Below are 20,280 nucleotides of genomic sequence, written 5' to 3'. Positions count from 1 at the left end.
TACCAAAAAGCTGGAAATGAACATGTGGCTCAAGTAGTAGGACAGTTGCCATGAATAAAAATGCTCAGGGATGTGGATGAGATGGGAGGAAAAAACTGGAAGAGAGCAAGGGAAGTGGTGACATTGTCGAAAAGGAAATGTACTGTTTGCTGACTTATGTAACCGCAACCCCTCTGATTTAGCGTTTTCAAATTAGAAAAAAAAAAAAAAAAAAAAGCTCAAGGAAAGCACCCATACCTGAGTTCAAACCCCAGGACCAGTGTGTGTATGCATGTGCGTGTGCATGTGTGTGTGCTCAAGTACACACACACACACACACACACACACAATATCCATTTAAATCTTCACAGCTGGAAGTTTGCCTTTCTAACTTGTGTCCTTTATAGACACAGCCCACACAATGGTAAGAAAAGAACATTGTGTGGCCTCCAGGGACATTCACCATACATACGTGTTAGCATATGAAAGATTCTGAAAAGTCCCACAGTAAAGAAACTGGTTTCTTTCTTTTTTCTTTTTTGGTATGACTTTACACATTTATCTGATCACAAATACAACCTGCAGTCCTCAATTTCCTCAATTTCCCTTGTGGCTAATCCCTTGGGATTAGTTGGGGAGTAAATAAAATGAATCTTTGTTTTCAACAGCCTCCCAACAGATCCGAGACTGCAGGAGCCACCCTCATACCTCCAGCCTTAGTCCCTGCCCCCCTTCTCTAATGGCCTGTGTACCTTCCTGAACCCTAGGATTCCCAAGCCTCTGTGGGGAGGTCAGCTGTCACAGCAGACAAATGGACTGAGTTGAATGGATTGCTACCAGGAGGACTGACACCATTCTTAGGACTTAGTCAATGAACTGCTTCTCTCAGTCCAGATGGAAGGAAGGGGTGGAGTTCTAGGAGCTTCCAATTCCTTGCCTTCCTTTCTGGGAAGTGAAGGCAATCTTTCTTCTCTTTTAAAATGGGTGTCCATGTGAGAAAAGAAAAACAAATTAAATATCCAGCCAGGCACCAATGGCTCCCACCTGTAAATCTAGCTACTCAGGAAGCTGAGATCTGAGGATCATGGTTCAAAGCAGCAAAGCCCATGAGACTCTTATGTCCACATAACCAACAGAAAACTGCAAGTGGTGCTGTGGCTCAAAGTGGTAAAGTGGTAACCCTCAGCCAAAAAAAAAAAAAAAAACTTAGTGACAGCACCCAGGCCCTGTGCTCAAGCCCCAGAACCAGCACATACACACACACACACACACACACACACACACACACACACACACACACACGCGCGCGCGCGCACACACACACACACACACACACACACACACACACACACACACACACACACACACACACACCTCCATTTCCCATAGCATTTCACATGATTCAGCTCCACCTAGGGCCATCCCCAAAGCAAACTGTTCTTTCACCACCCCATCCTCCTCAACTAGAACTTTCTCCACAGTTCTCCATCATGTTCCCTTATACCCTCAACACAAACACTCCTTTTAAACTCCGCTAAACCAAAACATTTCCCCCTTTTAGCCAAAGCAGCTTGGGCCACCTCCCAGGGGCCACGTCAGTCCCTCTGCAGGCAAAGCAGCACAAACTGGGCCCAGCTGAGCAGGAGAGAAGAGGTGAGGAGAACGGTAGTCTTGCGGCCCAAGGCTCCAACTCCCCGGGAAGGAAGGTGGTCGGACAGCGAGGAGTTGGCCCCAGTCCTGTTGGTTGCCTCCTCCACGGGGACCCTCGGGGCCAATAGCCTGGAGAGGAGGCTGCTGAACCTGCTCACGGTGGTGGCCACGGGTTCTGGGGAAGGGCCTGGACTAGACACGGTGAAGTTCACATCCTCAGGGTCCTCACACAGACCATCCGAGGAGCGTTCAAAGGCCACCTGGCTGAGATCCAGTCCAGCCACAGAGCCTGGGGAGGCACATGGCACATCGGCCACATGCCCAGAACCCTGGATCCAATCCCGCAGCCACTGCAGGTGGCAGTCACAATGCCATGGGTTGCGGAAGAGAAACAGGCGACCTAAGAAAAAGCCTGGCTGGAAGGCTGCCCAGGAGAGCATTGTGAGATGATTGCTATTGAGATGCAGAGCCAGGAGGCTCGAGAGGTTCTGGAAGGTTCCCTCCTCCACGAAGGCAATGCTGTTGCGGTCTAGGTAGAGCAGCTCGAGTTCCAGCAGATCTACAAACCAGGCGCGTGCCACATGACCCAATGCATTCCCTCCCAGATTGAGCGTGCGCAGACGGTGCAGGCCGCGGAAGGCATCTGGTGGCAGCTCGGCCAGCAGGTTATCATTGAGCAGCAGGTGCTCCAGGATGCCACAGTCCCCAAAGGCTCCAGCGTGCACGGCCCGCACACGATTGCCCTGCAGGCTGAGTGATCGCAGATGCCGCAGGCCCTGCAGCGAGCTGGAGGCCACAGCCTCAATGCGACTGCGTTCCAGGTACACGTGAGTCAGATTGGCCAGGCCACGCAGTGCGCCAGGCACGCGACGGAACAGGTTATCAAAGGCAGTGAGCTCCCGCAGGGCCGGCAACTCCACCAGCAGGCGCTCAGGGACGCTGAACAGGCGACAGGAGGCCAGATCCAGGCGGCGCAGGCGACCCAATGTGGCAAAGGTGCGCGCATGCAGATAGCGCAGATCGCCGTTGTGTGCCAGGCGTAGCTCAGCCAAACGTGGCAGGCCTTTGAAAGCGCCAGGGGTGATGAAAGACAGATTGTTATGGCGCAAGGATAGGCGACGCAGTGAGGGCAATGTGCCAAAAGCCCGCTCACCCAAGATTCGCAAGCCATTCCGATCCAGGTCAATGGAAGCCGCCTCGCATGGGAACTCAGCCGGTACCCTCAGGAGTCCTGCACGATCACAGCGCACAGAGCAGCCATGCTCTACACTGCTGCAGGTGCAGGAGGCAGGACAGGCGCGCTGGCAGTTCTCAATGGCTTGGATGCTGTGCAGGCCGAGGACCACCACTAGGGGGAGGAGGGGGACAGGAGGGAGAAGAAAAGACCCCCCCCCCCCAAAAAAAAAAAGATTAACAAAGATCACTTCAGGCTGGGTGCCAGTGGCTCACACCTGCAATCCTGGTCTCTCAGGAGACTGAGATGTGAAGATCACAGTTCGATGCCAGGCTGAGCAGGAAAGTTCATGAGACTCTTACCTCCAATAAACTACTCAACACACACACACACACACACACACACACACACACACACACACACCAGAGAGCACTAGTTTTGAGCAGAAAAGAGCTCAAGGATAGTGCCAAGGGCCCTGAGTTCAAGACTTGGTACCAACACACACACACAAAATCACCCCAGAATCAGGATGCAGGCTCTTCACCAACTTCTGTGCCCTGCAGATGTCCTCCTCACATCTCCCTAAACTGAAGCTGATTTCTCCATCTATAACACCTTCTCCTTGGCTTTCCAGTTTACTTCATCATCAAAACCTATGCTGTAATCACTTCATTGGACCCATTCTAAACTCCCTCCCATCTGTTTGATTCTGTGTGTGTGTGCGCACGCGCGCACGCGTGCATGTGCATGTTGGTAGTGGTGGTTGTGAGGCTTGAACTCAGGGCCTGGGCACTGTCCCTGAACTCTTTTGCTCAAGGCTGGTGCTCTACCACTTTGAACCCAACACCACTTCTGTTTATTTTTTTTTTGTGTGGGGTTTTTTGGTCGTAGGGCTTGAACTCTGGGCCTGCGTGCTGTCCCTGAGCTCTTCAGCTCAAGGCAAGCACTCTAACACGTGAGCCACAGTGCCACTTCCATATTTCTGGTGGTTAATTGGAGATAAGAGTCTCATGGCCTTTCCTGCCCAGGCTGGCTTTGAACCATGATCCTCAGATCTCAGCCTCCTGAGTAGCTAGGATTATAGGTGTGAGCCACTGGCACCCGGCTGCAAATTATTTAAAAAATACATCCCTTCTCTCTTTTTTTTTTTTGTTGGTCGTGGGGCCTGAACTCTGGGCCTGGGCGCTGTCCCTCAGCTCTTTAGCTCAAGGCAAGCGCTCTACCACTAGAGCTATGGCGCCACTTCCGGTTTTCTGGTGGTTTATTGGAGATAAGAGTTTCATGGACTTTCCTGCTAATCCCTTCTCTTTTTGATGAAGCCTCAAATACCTCTGGTTTGTGGCTATCCAATTTATGAATGTATCTTCTCAGGTAAACACTTTTAAACTTTTTTATAAAGGAAATTATACTACAGGGCACCAGTGGCTCATGCATGTAATCCTAGCTACTCAGAAGGCTGAGATCTAAAGATCAAGTTTTGAAGCCAGACCAGGCAGTAAAATTTGTATATTCTCATCTCTAATTAACTAGCAAAAAAGCTGGAAGTGGAGCTGTGGCTCAAGTAATAGAGCACTAGCCTTGAGCAAAAAAGATGAAGCAGCCGAGCGCTGGTAGCTCATGCCTGTAATCCTACCTAATCAGGAGGCTGAGATCTGAGGATCACAATTCAAAGCCAGCTGTGGCAGGAAAGCCCGTGAGACTCTGATCTCCAATTAACCACTAGAAAACCGGAAGTGGCGCTGTGGCTCTATCAGTAGAGCGCTTGCCTTGAGCTGAAGAGCACAGGGACAGCACCCAAGCCCAGAGTTCAGGCCCCACAACTGCCAAAAAAAAAAAAAGATCAAGCACAGAGCCCAGGCCCTGAGTTCAAGTCCCAGGACTGGCAAAAGAAAAAGAGAAAAGAAAAAGAACAATGATCTTGCCCATCTAATTGTAACCACTCTGTACAGTATTTTCACAATAAAAATAAAAAGAAAAGAAAAAGAACAATGAGGCCATATGACAGTAGAATGAAATCTTTAACTTTAGCACCATCATGTTTAAAAAAAAAAAACAACTCTAAGTGCTGAAAGGAAAGGAAATACTAGAAGTTTATAATTCTAAATCCAGTGAAAATACCTCCAGAAATAACGGAAAATATACTTTAATCAACATCTACAACCAAAATCGGAGAAAATTCATCCCCAAGAGACCTTTGGCCTGAAAGAAAATGATAGTACCAGAAAATCCTAGCCCCTCAGCAGAGCTGAGAGATGAGAGCTGAGAATAGCAGTTTGAAACCAGCCCTGGCAGGAAGGTCTGTGAGACTCATCTCCAATTAACTACCAAAAAGCCAGAAGTGAAGCTGTGGTTCAAGTGGTAGAGTTCTATCCTTGAGGGAACAAAAAGCTCGGGGTCAGAGTTTAGGCCTTGAGTTCAAGCCACAGGAATAGTACAAAAAAAAATAGATCTATAGGAAAGAATAAAGAACAATGAAAATTGTAAATTAAATACAAAAGATTATCCTTTGCAGCAAGAATAACAATATAGCCAGGTGCTGGTAGCTCACACCTATAATCCTAGCTGCTAAGAAGGCTGAGATCTGAGGAATGCAGTTCAAAGCCAGCCCAGGCAGAAAAGTCCCAAGAGACCAATATATTATGGAATATATAACACATATAAATGAAAAGTATACCAACAGTAGCATAAAGAACAAAAAGGGGGGTAAACTAAACTTACTTTTATAAGGATCTTACATTACACATGAAGAAATGAGTTTAATTTGTCATGGGAAGTTAAAACTGCATACAATACTCTCTAGAAAAAAGATTGCGATCTCTACCTCACATCATATACAACATATTTAATCCCAAATGCCAGTAAATATATTCAGGAATAGTTTAGGGATTTTAGTAAGATATGTTGTCTGGGTGACATGTGCATGCAAAATGCTACCCAAATCAACTAAATTTTATAGGTATTTTTGAATCTCCCCAATTTTTTTTGTGCCAGTCCTGTGGCTTGAACGCAAGGCCTGCTCACTGTCCCTGAGCTTTGTTGCTCAAGGCTAGTGCTCTTCCACTTGAGCCACAGCTCCACTTCTGGCTCTTTTTTTTTGTAGTAAATAGGAGATAAGATTCTCACTGACTTTCTTGCAGGGTCTGGCTTCCAACAATGAACCTCAGATCTCAGCCTCCTGAGTAGCTAGGATTATAGGTATGAGCCACTGCATCTGGCTTCCTAATTAATTTCTAGTAGTGTTTGCTCAAGCCTGGGATTGCTACATGTATTATTTCATTGACTATGACAGTCCTGCAAGTACTATTCTTTCCTCACAAAAGAGGAAAAAACTGAGGCTTGCAGTGGTTAAATGATACCAACTTTTGTTTATCTTTCCACCATACTGGACTGTCTCATGCCTCACATACCTGACACTCTAAAGCTCCCATTTCTTTCACTACGAACGGAAGGAACTAATTTTACTCCCTGACCTTTGAGCTGGACCTTCTGGCTCTCATTTGCCATGGATCCACAGCAGCTGTTGCCAACCACTGCTTCTAAGAAAAAATAACCCAGTCAGGAGTCCCAAGTGTCTCTCTGCAGCTTCCTCCTGGCAACAGCTGTTTGCACCATGAGTGAACACTTTGATCTAAGCAGAGCTAATCACACTCATTCCTTCTCCATAAAAATGAAATAAGCATGGAGCCCCTGGTCAGTGAGCTCATAAGAACATAAACCTGTCTGGGATCAAGGCTGGATTTGTACCCAAGCCACAGGCAGCTCAAAAAGTTATAGCACAGCAGTAGTCAGGGGTAAGATGAAGAAGCTGGTGTACAGTGAGAAATATCATAATATCATAAACTAGGAGCTTATAAATAACAAATTTATTTCCCACAGTCCTGGAGACTAGCAAGTCCAAACTCAAGGCAGATTTGGTGACTGCTGAGGAGTTGCTATCTGATTCATTGTCAGCCATCTTCTTGCTGTGTCCTCACATGGCAGAGGGGAATAGAGGAGCTCAGTAGAATCACTTCAATAAGAGAACTAATTCCAATTATGAAGGTTCCACCCTTATGATCTTTCACCTCCCCCAAAGACACAACTCTTTTTTTTTTTTTTTTTTGCGCCATCCTGGGTTTTGAACTCAGGACCTGTGTATGTTCCCTGAGCTTCTTTGCTTAAGGCTAGTGCTCTACCACTTTAAGCCACAGCATCACTTCTGATTTTCTGGTGATTAATTGGCGCTAAGAGTCTCATGGACTTTCCTGCCTGGGCTGGTTTTGAACCACACTCCTCAGATCTCAGCTTCTTAAATTCCCAGGATTACAGGCATGAACCATTAGCACCCAGCCTAAGATCCAACTCTTAATACTGTCACCTTGGGGATTTGAACATATGAATTAAGGGTGAGGATCACAAACATTCAGTCCATAGCACAAGCAGAGAAAGCAATAGCTCTGACATGAAAATGGCAGAAATGGGGCTCATGAATCCCAGAGAGAGAGCAGAAAGTAGCTCTCTAGTTCCTATGAGGTCTTGCCTGGGTTGTTTCTGTGACATTTTCCTATTCCTGTTTGGGAAATCCACTCAAACTATTTACACAAATGAGCAAATTTCTATCCCTTGCAACCAAATCACTGCTGAATTAACACTTTTTGAAAAATTAAATATTGCTATTATAAAGGTAATGTTCAGAGAAGTTACCATTTCATAAGTCAGGTAAAGAGTACATTTATTTTTGGGCAATGTCACCTCTTCCTTTGCTCCCTTCCAGTTTGTCTTTCTTCTCTCCTACCACAAATTGTGTAGTTCATTTTCAATAACATAGTAGGGGGGGGATTGGCCCAGGGCAGAAGGGGGCACTTTTCGGTTTTTGCTGGTCTTGGGGCTTAAACTTGGGGCCTGTCCCTGAGCTTTTTTGCTCAAGGCTAGCACTCTACCACTTAAGCCACAGCTTTACTTCTGGCTTCTTTGTCCTTAATTGGAGATAAGAGTCTCACAGGCCAGGCTCAGGTAGCCCAAGCCTATAATCCTAGCTACTCAGGAGGCTAAGATCTGAGGATGGCAGTTCAAAGCCAGCCCTAGCAAAAAAAAAAAAAAGTCCATAAGACTCATCTCCAATTATCATCAGAAAACCAGAAATAGAGATGTGGCTTAAAAGTGGTAGAGCTCTAGTCTTGAGCAAAAGAATTCAGGAACAGCAATCAGCCCCATGACCAACAACAACAACAAAGAAGGACAGGACAAGCCTGATCTCTCCATATCCAAATGAAAAGTGATGTCTTTCAGAATCACTATTAATCATTACAAAACCAAATTTCCTTGTCTACCCAGAGCTGAGCTCCATGTAAATACTTTGGCCAAGAAAGCATTTGCCAAATTAAAAACATAAAAGATTACAATTTGTAAGAAGAGAAAAGTCAACTCATTTGGCAGTTGCTTAGCAATTTCTCTTCTCACATTGGTATTTTTGGGAAGGATCCATCTGGAAATCAGAAAAGGCTTCAGTGTTTTTATACCCCATCTGAGAAATAAGGAAAAGATGAGGCATGTTCAAACTGGGCCTGGGCTTTCTAGAATATTCTATCCGAGGGCATACTCTCTCTATCTAGTTCCCTCATGAACTCTGAGGACACTATTTCTCATCCTTGCTCTCTCAAAGTGCTTTAACTTACAAAATAAAAACCAGCCTGGGAATATAGCTTAGTGATAGAGTGCTTGCCTAGCATGCATGAGGCCCTGGGTTCAATTCCTCAGTACCACATAAAAAGAAAAGGCTGGAAGTGGCGTTGTGGCTCCCTCAGTACCACATAAAAAGAAAAGGCTGGAAGTGGCATTGTGGCTCAAGTTGTTGAGTGCTAGCCTTGAACAAAAGATGATCATGGACAGTGTCCAGGCACTGAGTTCAAGCCCCAGGACTGGCAAAAACAAAAAACAATCCAACTCAGACAACTCCTGTCTCTCAATTTCCTCATCTGTGATGTGTGAACAGCTATGAGGAACAGATGCATTGTACACTTGGGACAGCTGTAAAAACATTGGGGCAAGCTAAAAGTGGACTCTCAAAGCCACTTGTCATAGGACTAAAGAGACAAGAGCCAAGTAGAAATCTAGTCCAGAAAACAAAATCAAGACACCAGGTTTTGTTGTTTCAATTTTTTTTCTGGTACTGGGGCTTGAACTCAGGGCCTCATGTTCTCACTCAGCTTTCTTGCTGTGGGTTGGTACTCTACCACTTGAGCCTCAGCTCCACTTCTGGCTTTTTGCTGGTTAATTGGAGATGAGTCTCACTGACTTTTCTTCCTGGGTTGTGGTAAAACTTGATCCTCAGATTTCAACCTCCTGAGTAGTTTAGGATTGCAGGCTTAAGTATGAGAAAAAGTGTTTTGTTTTTATTGTCAGTTGTGGGGCTTGAACTCAAGGCCTGGGTGCTATCCCTGAAATCTTTTGCTCAGGGCTAAAAAGCTATCACTTTGATCCACAGCTCCACTTCTAGTTTTTGAGCAGTTAATTGGCAATAAGAGTCTCACAGGGACTTTTCTGCTCAGGCTGGCTTCAAATCATGAGCCTCCAGAGTAGCTAGGATTACAGGTGTGAGCCACTGGCACCCAGCAAAACTGCCTTTTCTATCAAAGTGTGTTGCTTAAAACTTACTGCTTTGGCCAGGCACTGTTGGCTCATGCGTGTAATCCTAGCTACTTGGGAGGCTGAGATCAGAGGATCACGGTTCAAAGCCAGCCCAGGCGGAAAGCTCGTGAAACTCTTATCTCCAATAAACTACTCAGAAAAAAGCTGGAAGTGGCACTGTGTGGCTCAAGTGGTAGAGTGCTAGCCTTGAGCAAAATAAGCTCAGGGATAGTGCCCAGGCCCTGAGTTCAAGCCCCAGGACTGGCAAAAATACCAACCTTAAGCAAGAAAGCCAAGCAAGAACAGAAAACCCTGAGTTCAAGCCCTGGTACTCACTTACACACACACAAATGGAATTAAGCCAGGCACTGGTAGTTCATACCTGTGATCCTAGCTACTTTGAACTGAGATCTGAGGATCTCAGTTCAAAGCCAGCCTGGTAGAAAAGTTAGTGTGACTCTTATCTCCAATTTACCACTAGAAAACCAGAAGTGATGCTGTGCCTCAAAGTGGTAGAGCCCTAGCCTTGAGCAGAAAAAGCTCAGGAACAGCGTCCAGGTCCCCTGAGTTCAAGCCTCACAATGGATAAAAAAAAAAAAAATAGGATTCATCTGTGTGGTTAAAAAGAATGCTGCAAAGGTGGGGGGAGAGGGGAGTGAAGTTGTGGAGGTGGGAGATGGGAAGGGATGGTAGGGGAAAAACAAAGGAGGAGGCAACAATGCTTGATAAGAAATGCACTCATTACCTTGCTCATGTAACTGTAACCCCTCTGTACAGCATTTTCACAACAAAAAAACATTTAAAAATGCTGCAAAGTAAGCTAGCTTTGGTGGTGCACATCTGTAATCCCAACACTCAGGAAGGTGAGGCAAAAGGTTGTGAGTTTAAGGTCAGCCTGGGCCAAACCCCAGTACTCACACTCACACACACTCACACACACACACACACACACACACACACACACACACAAACATTGCAAAAAAATTGCAAAGTGCCCCTGAAAGTTGGCAAAAATCAGAAATGGCAGGGTTGGAGGCGTGGCTCAGGTGGTAGAGTGCCAGCCAATAATTAAAAGCATTAGATACTGAGTTCAAGTCCTAGTCTTGAACAAAAAAAAATTTAATTGTGGATTTTGTGTCCTGGTGTATAAGAACGTAGAGGCCAGCCCTGAAGCTGCAGGAAGGCAGCACTAGCTTCATACAGAATGGTACCTTTTTTTCTTTCTTTTGTAAAGGTGATATACAGAGGGGTTACAGTTATGTAAGTAAAGTAATGAGTTTCTTTTTGAACAGTATTATCCTCTCCTTCATTTTCTCCCGCTTTTCTCCTTCCACTCCCCCTCAGAATGATGTCTTAATACAGACCAGCAGAGAACTTTCTTCTCTCTTCAGTCCCTCAGCTTCACAAATATGTCTTTTCCCCCTAGAGGTTTGCCAGGAGAAAGGTTACTCATGGACTTTCCAACCACAGACTGAGTTTGGAATGTTCCTTTCTTCTCACTGTTGTTGTTGTTGTTGTTTTTTAAATTGTGCCTCACAAAACCAAAATAGCACAGGAAAATATGGGTAATTTTCAGCTTCAGCAAAATTCTGTTCAGCCACTCTGGCTCTAAAAATTATTCCCCTTCTCACTCCTGGCAAATGCTACTCCAAATGGCACCTAAGACCAGACTCAATGCTAGATTTTCCAAATAAAATTGGCTGGGGGAAACCAAAATGTAGTAGGGCAGACCATGCCATGGCTTCTAGCCACACATCATACAATGACATTTTGTGATAGGATAAAAGAACCCTGGGCTTCCATCTATATTACCAGCCCAGGTGAAATGAGCGATGGAGAATTTTCTTTGCTGTGGTTTTGCTATTTCGCCTCCCCAACGTTTGTGTGTTGGAATCTTGAGCCAGAATGTAGTGGTGCTGAGAGGTGATGGATTCTTTAAGAGGTAAAGCCTAGCTGGGCTCTGGTGGCTCATGCCTATAATCCTAGCTACTCAGGAGGCTGAGATCTGTGGATTGAGGTTGGAAATCAGACCAAGCAGCAAAGTCCATGAGACTCTTATTTCTAATAAACTACTCAGAAAAAAGCTAGAAGTGGCACTGTGGCTCAAGTGGTAGAGCACTAGCCTTGAGCACAAAATGGCTGAGGGACAGTGCCCAAGCCCAGAGTTCAAGCTCTGGGGCCAGAAAAAGAGAGGTAGAGCCTAAAGGGAGGTAATTATGTCATTAGGGGCCCTGCCCTTGGAAAGCAGTAATGTAGTTCTCCATCTCTCAGGAAGTCCCACAGGGGTGGATAGATAGAAGTCAGCCTGGCACCTTCTCTGGTTTGGGGGCTTGTTTAGGGTTTTTTGTACCATTCCTGGGGCTTGAACTTGGGGTCCAGGCGCTGTCTCTGAGCTCTTTTGTTCAAGGCTAGTGCTGTACCACTTCGAGCCACAGAGCCACTTCCTGTCTTCTGGTAGTTAATTGGAAATAAGAGTTTCATGGACTTTCCTACTTGGAATGGCTTTGAACTGTGAGCCTCAGATCTTAGCCTCCTAAGTAGCTAGGATAACAGGCATGAGCCACTAGTGCCCAGCTGCTATTCCTGAGCTTTTGTATTCAAGGCTAGGCCACATCTTTACTTCTAGCTTTTCAGTGATTGGTTGGAGATAAGAGTCCCACAGACCTTTCTGCCTGATCTAGCTTTGAACCTCCATCCTCAAATCTCTGCCTTCTGAGTATCTAGTATTATGGGCATGAACCACTGGCACCCAGCCTGGCACATCCTCTGAATCCCTCTGATTTCCTATCTGGCCATGTAATCTCTTCCTCTCCATTATGAGGTCTTCACCAGTGCTGAGCAGAAGTTAGCAAAATACTCTCCATCCTCCCAAAGTATGAGCTGAATAAACCTTTTCTTTATTATTTTTCCAGTCCTAGTGCTTGAAGTCAGGGCCTAGGCACTGCTCCTGAGCTGCTTTTGCTCAAGGCTTTTGCTCTTCCACTAGAGCCACAGCGCCAATGTTTTTGTTTATGTGGTACTGAGGAATCAAACCAAGGGCTTCATGCATTGTTAGGCAAGTACTCTACCTCTAAACCACATTCCCAGCCCCAAGCCTTTTCTTTATAAAATGCCAAACCCTGGACATTACATTATAACAGGAGGTAGAGGTGTCCAGCCCTTATAAGACCCAAGAAATCACTTGGTATATGATAGGATGACATATGCTTCTCATTGGCTTTCATCTGTCTCCATTGATAATTTTGCATGGCCTTCAAATGACATTATAAATATCCAAATGACTTTTGGCAGAAAAAAATGTATCCCAAGCCCTGTATTATTACTACAACAGAAAACAACCAGGTTGGGTGGAGCAAGCAAGAAAAAAAGAAAGAGAGAGAGGGAAGGAAGGAAGGAAGGAAAGAAGGAAGAAGGAAAGAAAGAAAGAAAGAAAGAAAGAAAGAAAGAAAGAAAGAAAGAAAGAAAGAAAGAAAGAAAGAAAGAAAGAAAGAAAGAAAGAAAGGAAGGAAGGAAGGAAGGAAGGAAGGAAAGAAGGAAAAGGAAGGAAAGAAGGAAAGAAGGAAAAGAAAGGAAGGAAGGAAGGGACTTAGATATGTCCCTAACAGAAAGCAACTTACATACCCAACAGTAGGCCAATAGCTAAATTAACCAGTACATTCATATAAAGAACACTGTTCTTCCATCAAAAAAAAGGAACTATTACTTGCTGGTCCATGCATTGACATCAATGAATCTCACAAATATTGCTTAACATGTCACAGTACCTGTCTCAACAGTGAGGGATTTATTCCCTTCCTATGGCCCTCCTTTTTTGTTTTTTTTATTGGGGGGGGGTGCCTATCTTAGGGCTTGAACTGAGGTCTGGGCACTGTCCCTTTGCTTTTTTAGTCTATCAAGTCTAGCTCTCTATCACTTGAGCCATAGTTCCATTTCTGGATTTTTGATGGCTAATTAAAGATATAAGACTCAGGGACTTCCTTGCTTAAGCTAGCTTTGAACTGCAATCCTCAGATCTGTCTCCTGAGTAGCTCAATTTACAGGTGTGAGCCACAGGCACCCAATTATGTTTAGCTTTGTGTGTGTGTGTGTGTGTGTGTGTGTGTGTGTGTTGTGTGTGTGTGTGTGCATGCGTGTTGGTCCTGGGGCTTAAACTTAGGGCCTATGCACTGTCTCTGAACTTCTTTTGCTCAAGATTAGCAGTCTACTACTTGAGCCACAATGCCACTTCCAGCTTTTTTGGTGGCCAATTGGAGGTGAGTCTCACAGACTTTCCTGCCTAGGCTGGCTTGGAATCTTGATCCTCAGATCTTAGCCTCCTGATACAGGGACAAAGCCCAGGCTCTGAGTTCAAGTCCCAGGTTAGACACACACACACACACACACACACACACACACACACACACACAACACACAGAGTCTATGATGGTAAGATGAACAAAACACATATCTTGGCATCTCTAAAGTCTCAGTCCAGAACAAGCCAAATATGAAGAACCTTGTAAAACAAGTTATGGAATTCAGATACGATGCTGTGAGTATCAGATAGGGGCAGGGGTAACACAAGGGAGGGAGCAGGGAGGATGTTTGTGCTCTTCCATCTTTAAGAAAAAGCACTTCCAGGAAATCTGTACATCCCCAAGAAGAAAATTTCAGTTTCCATCTTGCCCCAGATTTTCCCCTGCTGGGAGCCACTTCAAATTTTCCCAAGTTCTTAATTTGTGAAGCTTGTTCACTGATCTGTCAGTGAATGTATGTGTGTGTGTGTGCACACGCACGGGCACACGCGTGTGCGTATGCACACATGCATGGGACTTGAACTCAGGGCTTGAGCTCTGTCCCTTAGCTTTTTTGCTCTAAGATGGCAATCTACCACTTGAGGCACAGTTCCACTTCCAGCTTTTATTTTTATTTTTTGATGTTTAATTGGAGATAAAGAGCTTTCCTGCTTGAGCTGGCTTCGAACTGTAACCCTCAAATCTCACCTTCCTGAATAGCTAGGATTTCAAGCATGAGCCCTCAGTGCACAGCTTCACTCCTCTCTCTCTCTCTCTCTCTCTCTCTCTCTCTCTCTCTCTTGCTCTCTCTCTCTCTCTCTCTCTCTCCTAGCCAAGGAGGCAGTCAGATCGCTCCCCCTGCCTGCTTCTCAGGAACACATTGTCCCTATTCCTTGTGACTCTTCCTCAGAGAAATCTTCTCGGTGCTGCTAGAATATGTTTTAAATGAAAGCACCAGGGGATGCAGTGTGGGTCATTAATTTTAAGTGCTGCTATTGTTAGCAAATGATGTCATCGCTGAGCATGCCAATTTGTCACAAGAAGTCTGGATGGCTTTCTGGTTTCTGCAGCATGGACAGTGCCATTTTGTAGCACGCAGGCTCAGAAAACTGCCTGCATTTTATGTGGAAGAGCAGAGCTTTGAGGGCAAGTTTAAAATAAGATTGGTTCTTGCAAGCAGACACTGTCCCAATGAGTCAATCAAATCTCATCTCCTTTCTAGGTAGGAAAAATGGCAAGAAGCTGGGGGTTGGGAATTATATAAATGGTAACCACTGTCCTTTCAAGAATCCTCGAGGCAAGAAGTTGTGTCCTATTTAGCCTAATGTTCCTTATGCCTTGTTCCAGTTTTTTCCTCATTTATTTATTGGATCTCCCATAAATGGATGTAAGTTTTTCCAAGGACAGAAGCCCTATGGCTATATCCTTCATAGCATCTTTTGCATGTAGAGAAGGTACACTATCTATTGTTTGGAGTTTTTTTTATGTCCGAGACTGGGACTTGAACTCAGTACATGCCTCTTTTGTTCATTGGCTAGTGCTTTTCCAACTAAGCCATGCCTCCACCCCCTCTATTGTTTTAGTGCAAGATCTACTTCTTGATAAGGTAGAATACAGAATAAGAAAAATTCTAATACAAGGGCTTTAGAACAATCTGATAACAATTCTCTGCCAGTACCATATACAGAAACACACAGGTCTAATACATAGGCGATCATAATGTCAAATAACTGAATTCACCCCAAGGATCAGAAAAAAAACCCACTTTTTTGGATAGAATCATGTACTGAAGAACTTAACAAGAGGTTTTTTTTAACCTTGAATTATCTCAAATTTAAGCAGTTAGAGGGGGTAGAATTACTTGAGGATGTCTTCTTGGTTTATTTATTTGATAAGCATGAACTCTACCATTGAACTACATTCCCAGTTTTGTTTTTTTGTTTTTTCTGGTATGTTAAAATGCATATAACGGACCAGGTGCTAGTGGTTCACACCTAGCTACTCCAGAGGCTGAGGATCACAGTTCAGGAAAGTCCATGAGACTCTTATCTCCAACTAATCACAAAAAGCTAGAATGGAGTTGTGGCTTGGGTGGTAGAATCTAGCCTTGAGTACAAAAACTCAGAGATAGCACCCAAGCCCTGAGTTCAAGCCCTAGGAGTAGGGAAGAAAAAAAACAGGACATAAACTTTGAAAAAAAAACTCCTAGCTACTTGGGCTGGCAGGAGGACAGAAGTCCAAGGCTGTCCGGGGGCCATATCTGAAAAATAAACTCAAGCCAAAAAGGTTGAGGGCCTGGCCCAAGTGGTAAAGTGCTTGCTGAGCAAGCATAAGGCCCTAAATTCAAATGAGTATTATTAAAAAATTTTCAACATCTATAATTTCAAGTTTCAACATCTTTGTTGATTTCCTATCTGAGGATGTTTTTGTAAAAGAGATTTTGAGATTTAACTAAATGACTGTACAATATTGTGAGTAGAAAAATTATTGTAGTTTAAGATTACCAAACGAATGAATTCATATCTGAAATTAGAATAAGAAAATCATCTCCCTAAAACGATTTCAAGTTTTGGTCTTAGGAGTTTTGTTGTTTTGTTTTGTTTTTTGGTTGGTCATGGGGCCTGAACTCTGGGCCTGGGCGCTGTCGCTCAGCTCTTCAGCTCAAGGCTAGTGCTCTACCACTTGAACCATAGTGCCACTTCTGGCTTTTTTTTTTGCTTATGTGGTACTGAGGAATCGAATCCAGGACCTCATGTAAGCAAAGCAAGCTACTCTACCACTGAGCCACCTTCCTAGCTGTGTTTTGTTTTGAACAAATTTTTTTTCTTAAAAAATTGTTGCCAGCCGGGAGCCAGTGGCTCATGCCTATAATCCTAGCCACTCAAGAGGCTGAGATCTGAGGATCACAGTTCAAGGCCAGACCCAGCAGGAAAGTCCGTGAAACTCTTTTTGTTTTGTTTTATTTTGGGTCCGGTCGTGGGCCTGAACTCTGAGCCTGGGCGCTGTCCCTCAGCTCTTCAGCTCAAAGCTAGTGCTCTACCACTTGAGCCACAGTGCCACTTCCGGCTTTTTTTTCTTTTGGCTTATGTGGTGCTGAGGAATCGAACCCAGGGCCTCAGGCATGCAAGGCAAGCACTCTACCACTGAGCCACCTTCCCAGCCCAGTCCGTGAAACTCTTATCTCCACCTAGCCACCCAAAAACTGGAAGTGGCGCTGTGGCTCAAGTGGTAGAGTGCTTGCCTTGAGGTGAAGAGCTGAGGGACAGTGCCCAGGCCCAGAGTTCAAGCCTCACAACTGACAAAAAAAAATTGTTACCAGGTGCCAGTGGCTCACACCTATAATCCTAGCTACTCAGGAGACTGAGATCTGAGGATTGAGGGTCAAAGCCAGCCTGGGCAGCAAAGTCTGTGCGACCCTTGTCTCCAACCACTGCCAAAAGCTCAGGCACAGTGCTCAGTCCTGAGTTCAAGCCCTATCAATAGAAGCTCATCCCCCCACCCCAATGCTGTTTCCTCTTGCTCTATGATCCATCCCCCACAGGCATACACCTATACTTAAATTTGACCAAGAATATCCAGACAAAGCTGAGTGCATCTTCCCAACACAGCCCCCATTAGTAGCAAGACTTACCATGCAGAAGCAGGATCAACATTCCTCCACTTTCCGTGCACCTGTTGGTTTAGAGACCCCCCAGCTGTGGGATCCCTGCCTGGGGGGGGGCGGGGAAAAAGTGGCAGGTCACCAAGTCACCAGTGTCCCAGAGGCATCCCTTGAGAGCCCTTTTTCCATAATTCCCCAGTGCCCAGCTTTTTTCTCTCTTTTGTATTCATTCCTGCCCCCACCCCACCCCCAAATCCTGGTGCTGGGTTAAGAGAAACCAGTGGCAACAACCAATCAGAAGCTGCCCCCTAGATTCAGAGCTTGGATCTATTTGAAACCCTTCATGAAGCTAAGATCTTGATAGTTCCTCCAATAGAAGCCTTTGGTGACCAGCCCCCAAATGCTGCTTACCATCCCGGGAGTCTGCCTAGTCTCACTCCTCTGAAGCACCCCCAAACCCTCCATCTCCCAAGCCAGGCAGCCACAGATGCATTTAAAAAATGGTCCAAGAGAGAAAGGACCCCCTGGGGACAGGGGGAAGCAGGGTGCTGAGGAAGAGCTGCTTGTGCCCCTGTGATTGCTTATTGTTCTTTCACTAGATTTAATGGCAGGAAAATCCTCTGTATCAGATGAGGATTAACAGAGATGAGAAGAACGTGTCCGCCATTCGAATCACCAAAGCCAGTGACAGATTTTGCTGACACACCAATCAGCTTTATCCCCAGGCCTTGGCCACCCCAGTTTTTCTGCTCTCTCCATCTGCCTGGCCCCTTTCTCTCCTTAAAGCCCTCTGCCATATGCCCTTCCCCCTTCCCTGACTCTGGTCCCAGCCACAAGCAAGATGCAGCCAGAAATTGGCTTCTTGCTCCCCAAATAGCATGATCAGCAGTTTCGACAAGGCCAGTTATATAACTTGAAGGGCTGGAGAAGGGACAGGCAGTTTCACAGAATGATGTTTTTCCCTGAAATGTAGGCTTGCTGATTTCCTTTCTTTGGAATAGTGGCTGGTGGATGATCTCAGTGCAGATCGTGGCAGGGGCCCTAACATTCCACGAAGGCTAGAGAGTGAGATTTCAGCTTCGGCTTCACAGCCCTATCAAAGGCAGCAAGTCTGGACTGGCTTCAGAATCTGGCTGAGGTTTACCAATACCCTAAAACCTACTCTAAGTGTGGCTTGGGGACCAGCAGGGGTCGCAGACCCTTGGAGCCTGGCTGGGAAAGGAGCAAAGCGCCAACACTCCGCCCCCACCGCAGACCTTGTGACTCACCGGCTGCATTTGAACAGGATGGGGGAAGGGAGAGCTCTCTGCCAGGAAGATCTGGAAAGTTCTAGTTCAAGAAGCGATGCTGAAGGGCCTATTTCTCCTGCCCAGCAGTTCAGCTGCCCCCACATTCTCCTCGTCCCAGCTCAACATCGGGAGTTCTGTGTGGGGCTGGGCCCTCTGCTCCCCGCTGGGACAGCACCCCCCCCCCCCTTCCCCACTGTAACCATGGCAACCTTGTCAGGTTCTGGCTCTGTTTGTAGGTCTAAGTAGTGAACAGTTTCTAGGGTTTTGATTTTTGTTTTTACTGTGGTCCTGACACTTGAACTCAGGGCCTGGGCACTGTCCCTTAGATTTTTCTGCTCAAGGCTAGTGCTCTACTACTTGAGCCACAACTTCACTTTCAGCACTGCCAACCTTGTGAGTGTGTGTGTGTGTGTGTGTGTGTGTGTGAGAGAGAGAGAGAGAGAGAGAGAGAGAGAAGGAATTAAGAGTCTCATAGACTTTCCTGCCTGGGCTGGCTTTGAACGCTGATCCTCAGGCCTCAGCCTACTCAGCCAGGATTACAGGTGAGCCACCAACACCTGGCCACTTCTGGCTTTTTTTTTTGTTGGTTAATAGATCAGAGTCTCATGGATTTCTTTGCCTGGGCTAACTTTGAACCTTCATCCTGAGATCTCAGCCCCCTGACTAGCTAGGATTTATGGGTATGAGCCCCCCACACCAGGCTTTTACAAAGGGCTTCTAATGAAAGGAAAGGGTAAAGTTCTTCTTTTGGGCTCATGGGTTCAGATACATAGGGTGAAAGGGGTGTCCTAAGTATCAGAGGGAGCCCAGATACTAAACCAGATTCTGTTTCTCCACCTCAAACCTGCTTCGCACGCCTACCTGGTATGGAAACAAGACCATTGTACAGGGGGAGAGGATGAGCGTGATTAGCCTGATATTAAATAATGCAAAGTAAGATATCCCATTTCATTTTATGAGAAGTAGAAATCTGGAAGGGAAGGACCTCTGCTCACCCCGTCATTCATTTCTTTCTTCATTTACAAATGGGGGAAACTCAGGCCCATAGACTGCAACATGCAATATTCTGCCCTTAGCTTGGGTTCTCCTCCAGAGACAGAGCCTGACACAAAGGATCTATCACAAGAAAGAGTTGAATTTGGGAGGAGCAGACAAAGTAGAAATAAAGGAGATCGTCAAGCAGGTTGCCACTGGGCCAAACATACAGCTTATTGCTCCCTGCTGTGCAGAGAGTTAGAGTATTTATCCTCCCACTCTATCCTTCTTGGATGGCTGCTTGCTTCCTGGTAGCAAGGTGAAATAATGCAGATACCCAGGTTCCTAAGGAAAGTTTCTCTAGGTGCCTGTTGTTCAGGCCTATTGTGAGCAATATCCCCACTTCTGGACCTCAGCTCCACCCAGACCTGAGCTCCTCCCAGTACTAGAGTTCCCCACAAACAGCTGGCCACTCCCTCTCTTCACCACCACCCCCACCTGTGTACTTGCCTCGGAGCTACACACCTGGATGGGGGCAAATGCCATATTGCTCCCTCTCCAGGGGGATATATGGCCTAATAAACCTTATAATAATCTTTCTCCTGTGCTTGCCTGTCCCCTGGGATGGCCGTGATGGATCCTAACACCTATAATCCTAGCTACTCAGGAGGCTGACATCTGGTTCAAAGCCAGCCTGGACAGGACAGTCCAGCGAGACTCTTCAATTAACTG

The 20,280-nt window shown here is 45.8% G+C and overlaps 1 protein-coding gene across 1 annotated transcript; it reads right to left on the bottom strand.

Moving 5' to 3' along the window:
* Nucleotides 1-1,408: 1,408 nt before the first annotated feature.
* Nyx (nyctalopin) lies at nucleotides 1,409-17,395 on the bottom strand. The gene is made up of 2 exons (XM_042683650.1): nucleotides 17,315-17,395; nucleotides 1,409-2,977 (listed from the first exon to the last, which is right to left on the bottom strand). Exons 1-2 carry the CDS (start codon nucleotides 17,334-17,336, stop codon nucleotides 1,575-1,577), a joined length of 1,425 nt encoding a protein of 474 aa, XP_042539584.1. The 5' UTR covers nucleotides 17,337-17,395; the 3' UTR covers nucleotides 1,409-1,574.
* Nucleotides 17,396-20,280: the final 2,885 nt, after the last annotated feature.

This window comes from Dipodomys spectabilis, unplaced genomic scaffold, assembly GCF_019054845.1.
Source record: "Dipodomys spectabilis isolate Male_0828 unplaced genomic scaffold, ASM1905484v1 ptg000082l, whole genome shotgun sequence".
Taxonomy (NCBI): domain Eukaryota; kingdom Metazoa; phylum Chordata; class Mammalia; order Rodentia; family Heteromyidae; genus Dipodomys; species Dipodomys spectabilis.
This window is presented reverse-complemented; position numbering and strand designations above follow the sequence as displayed.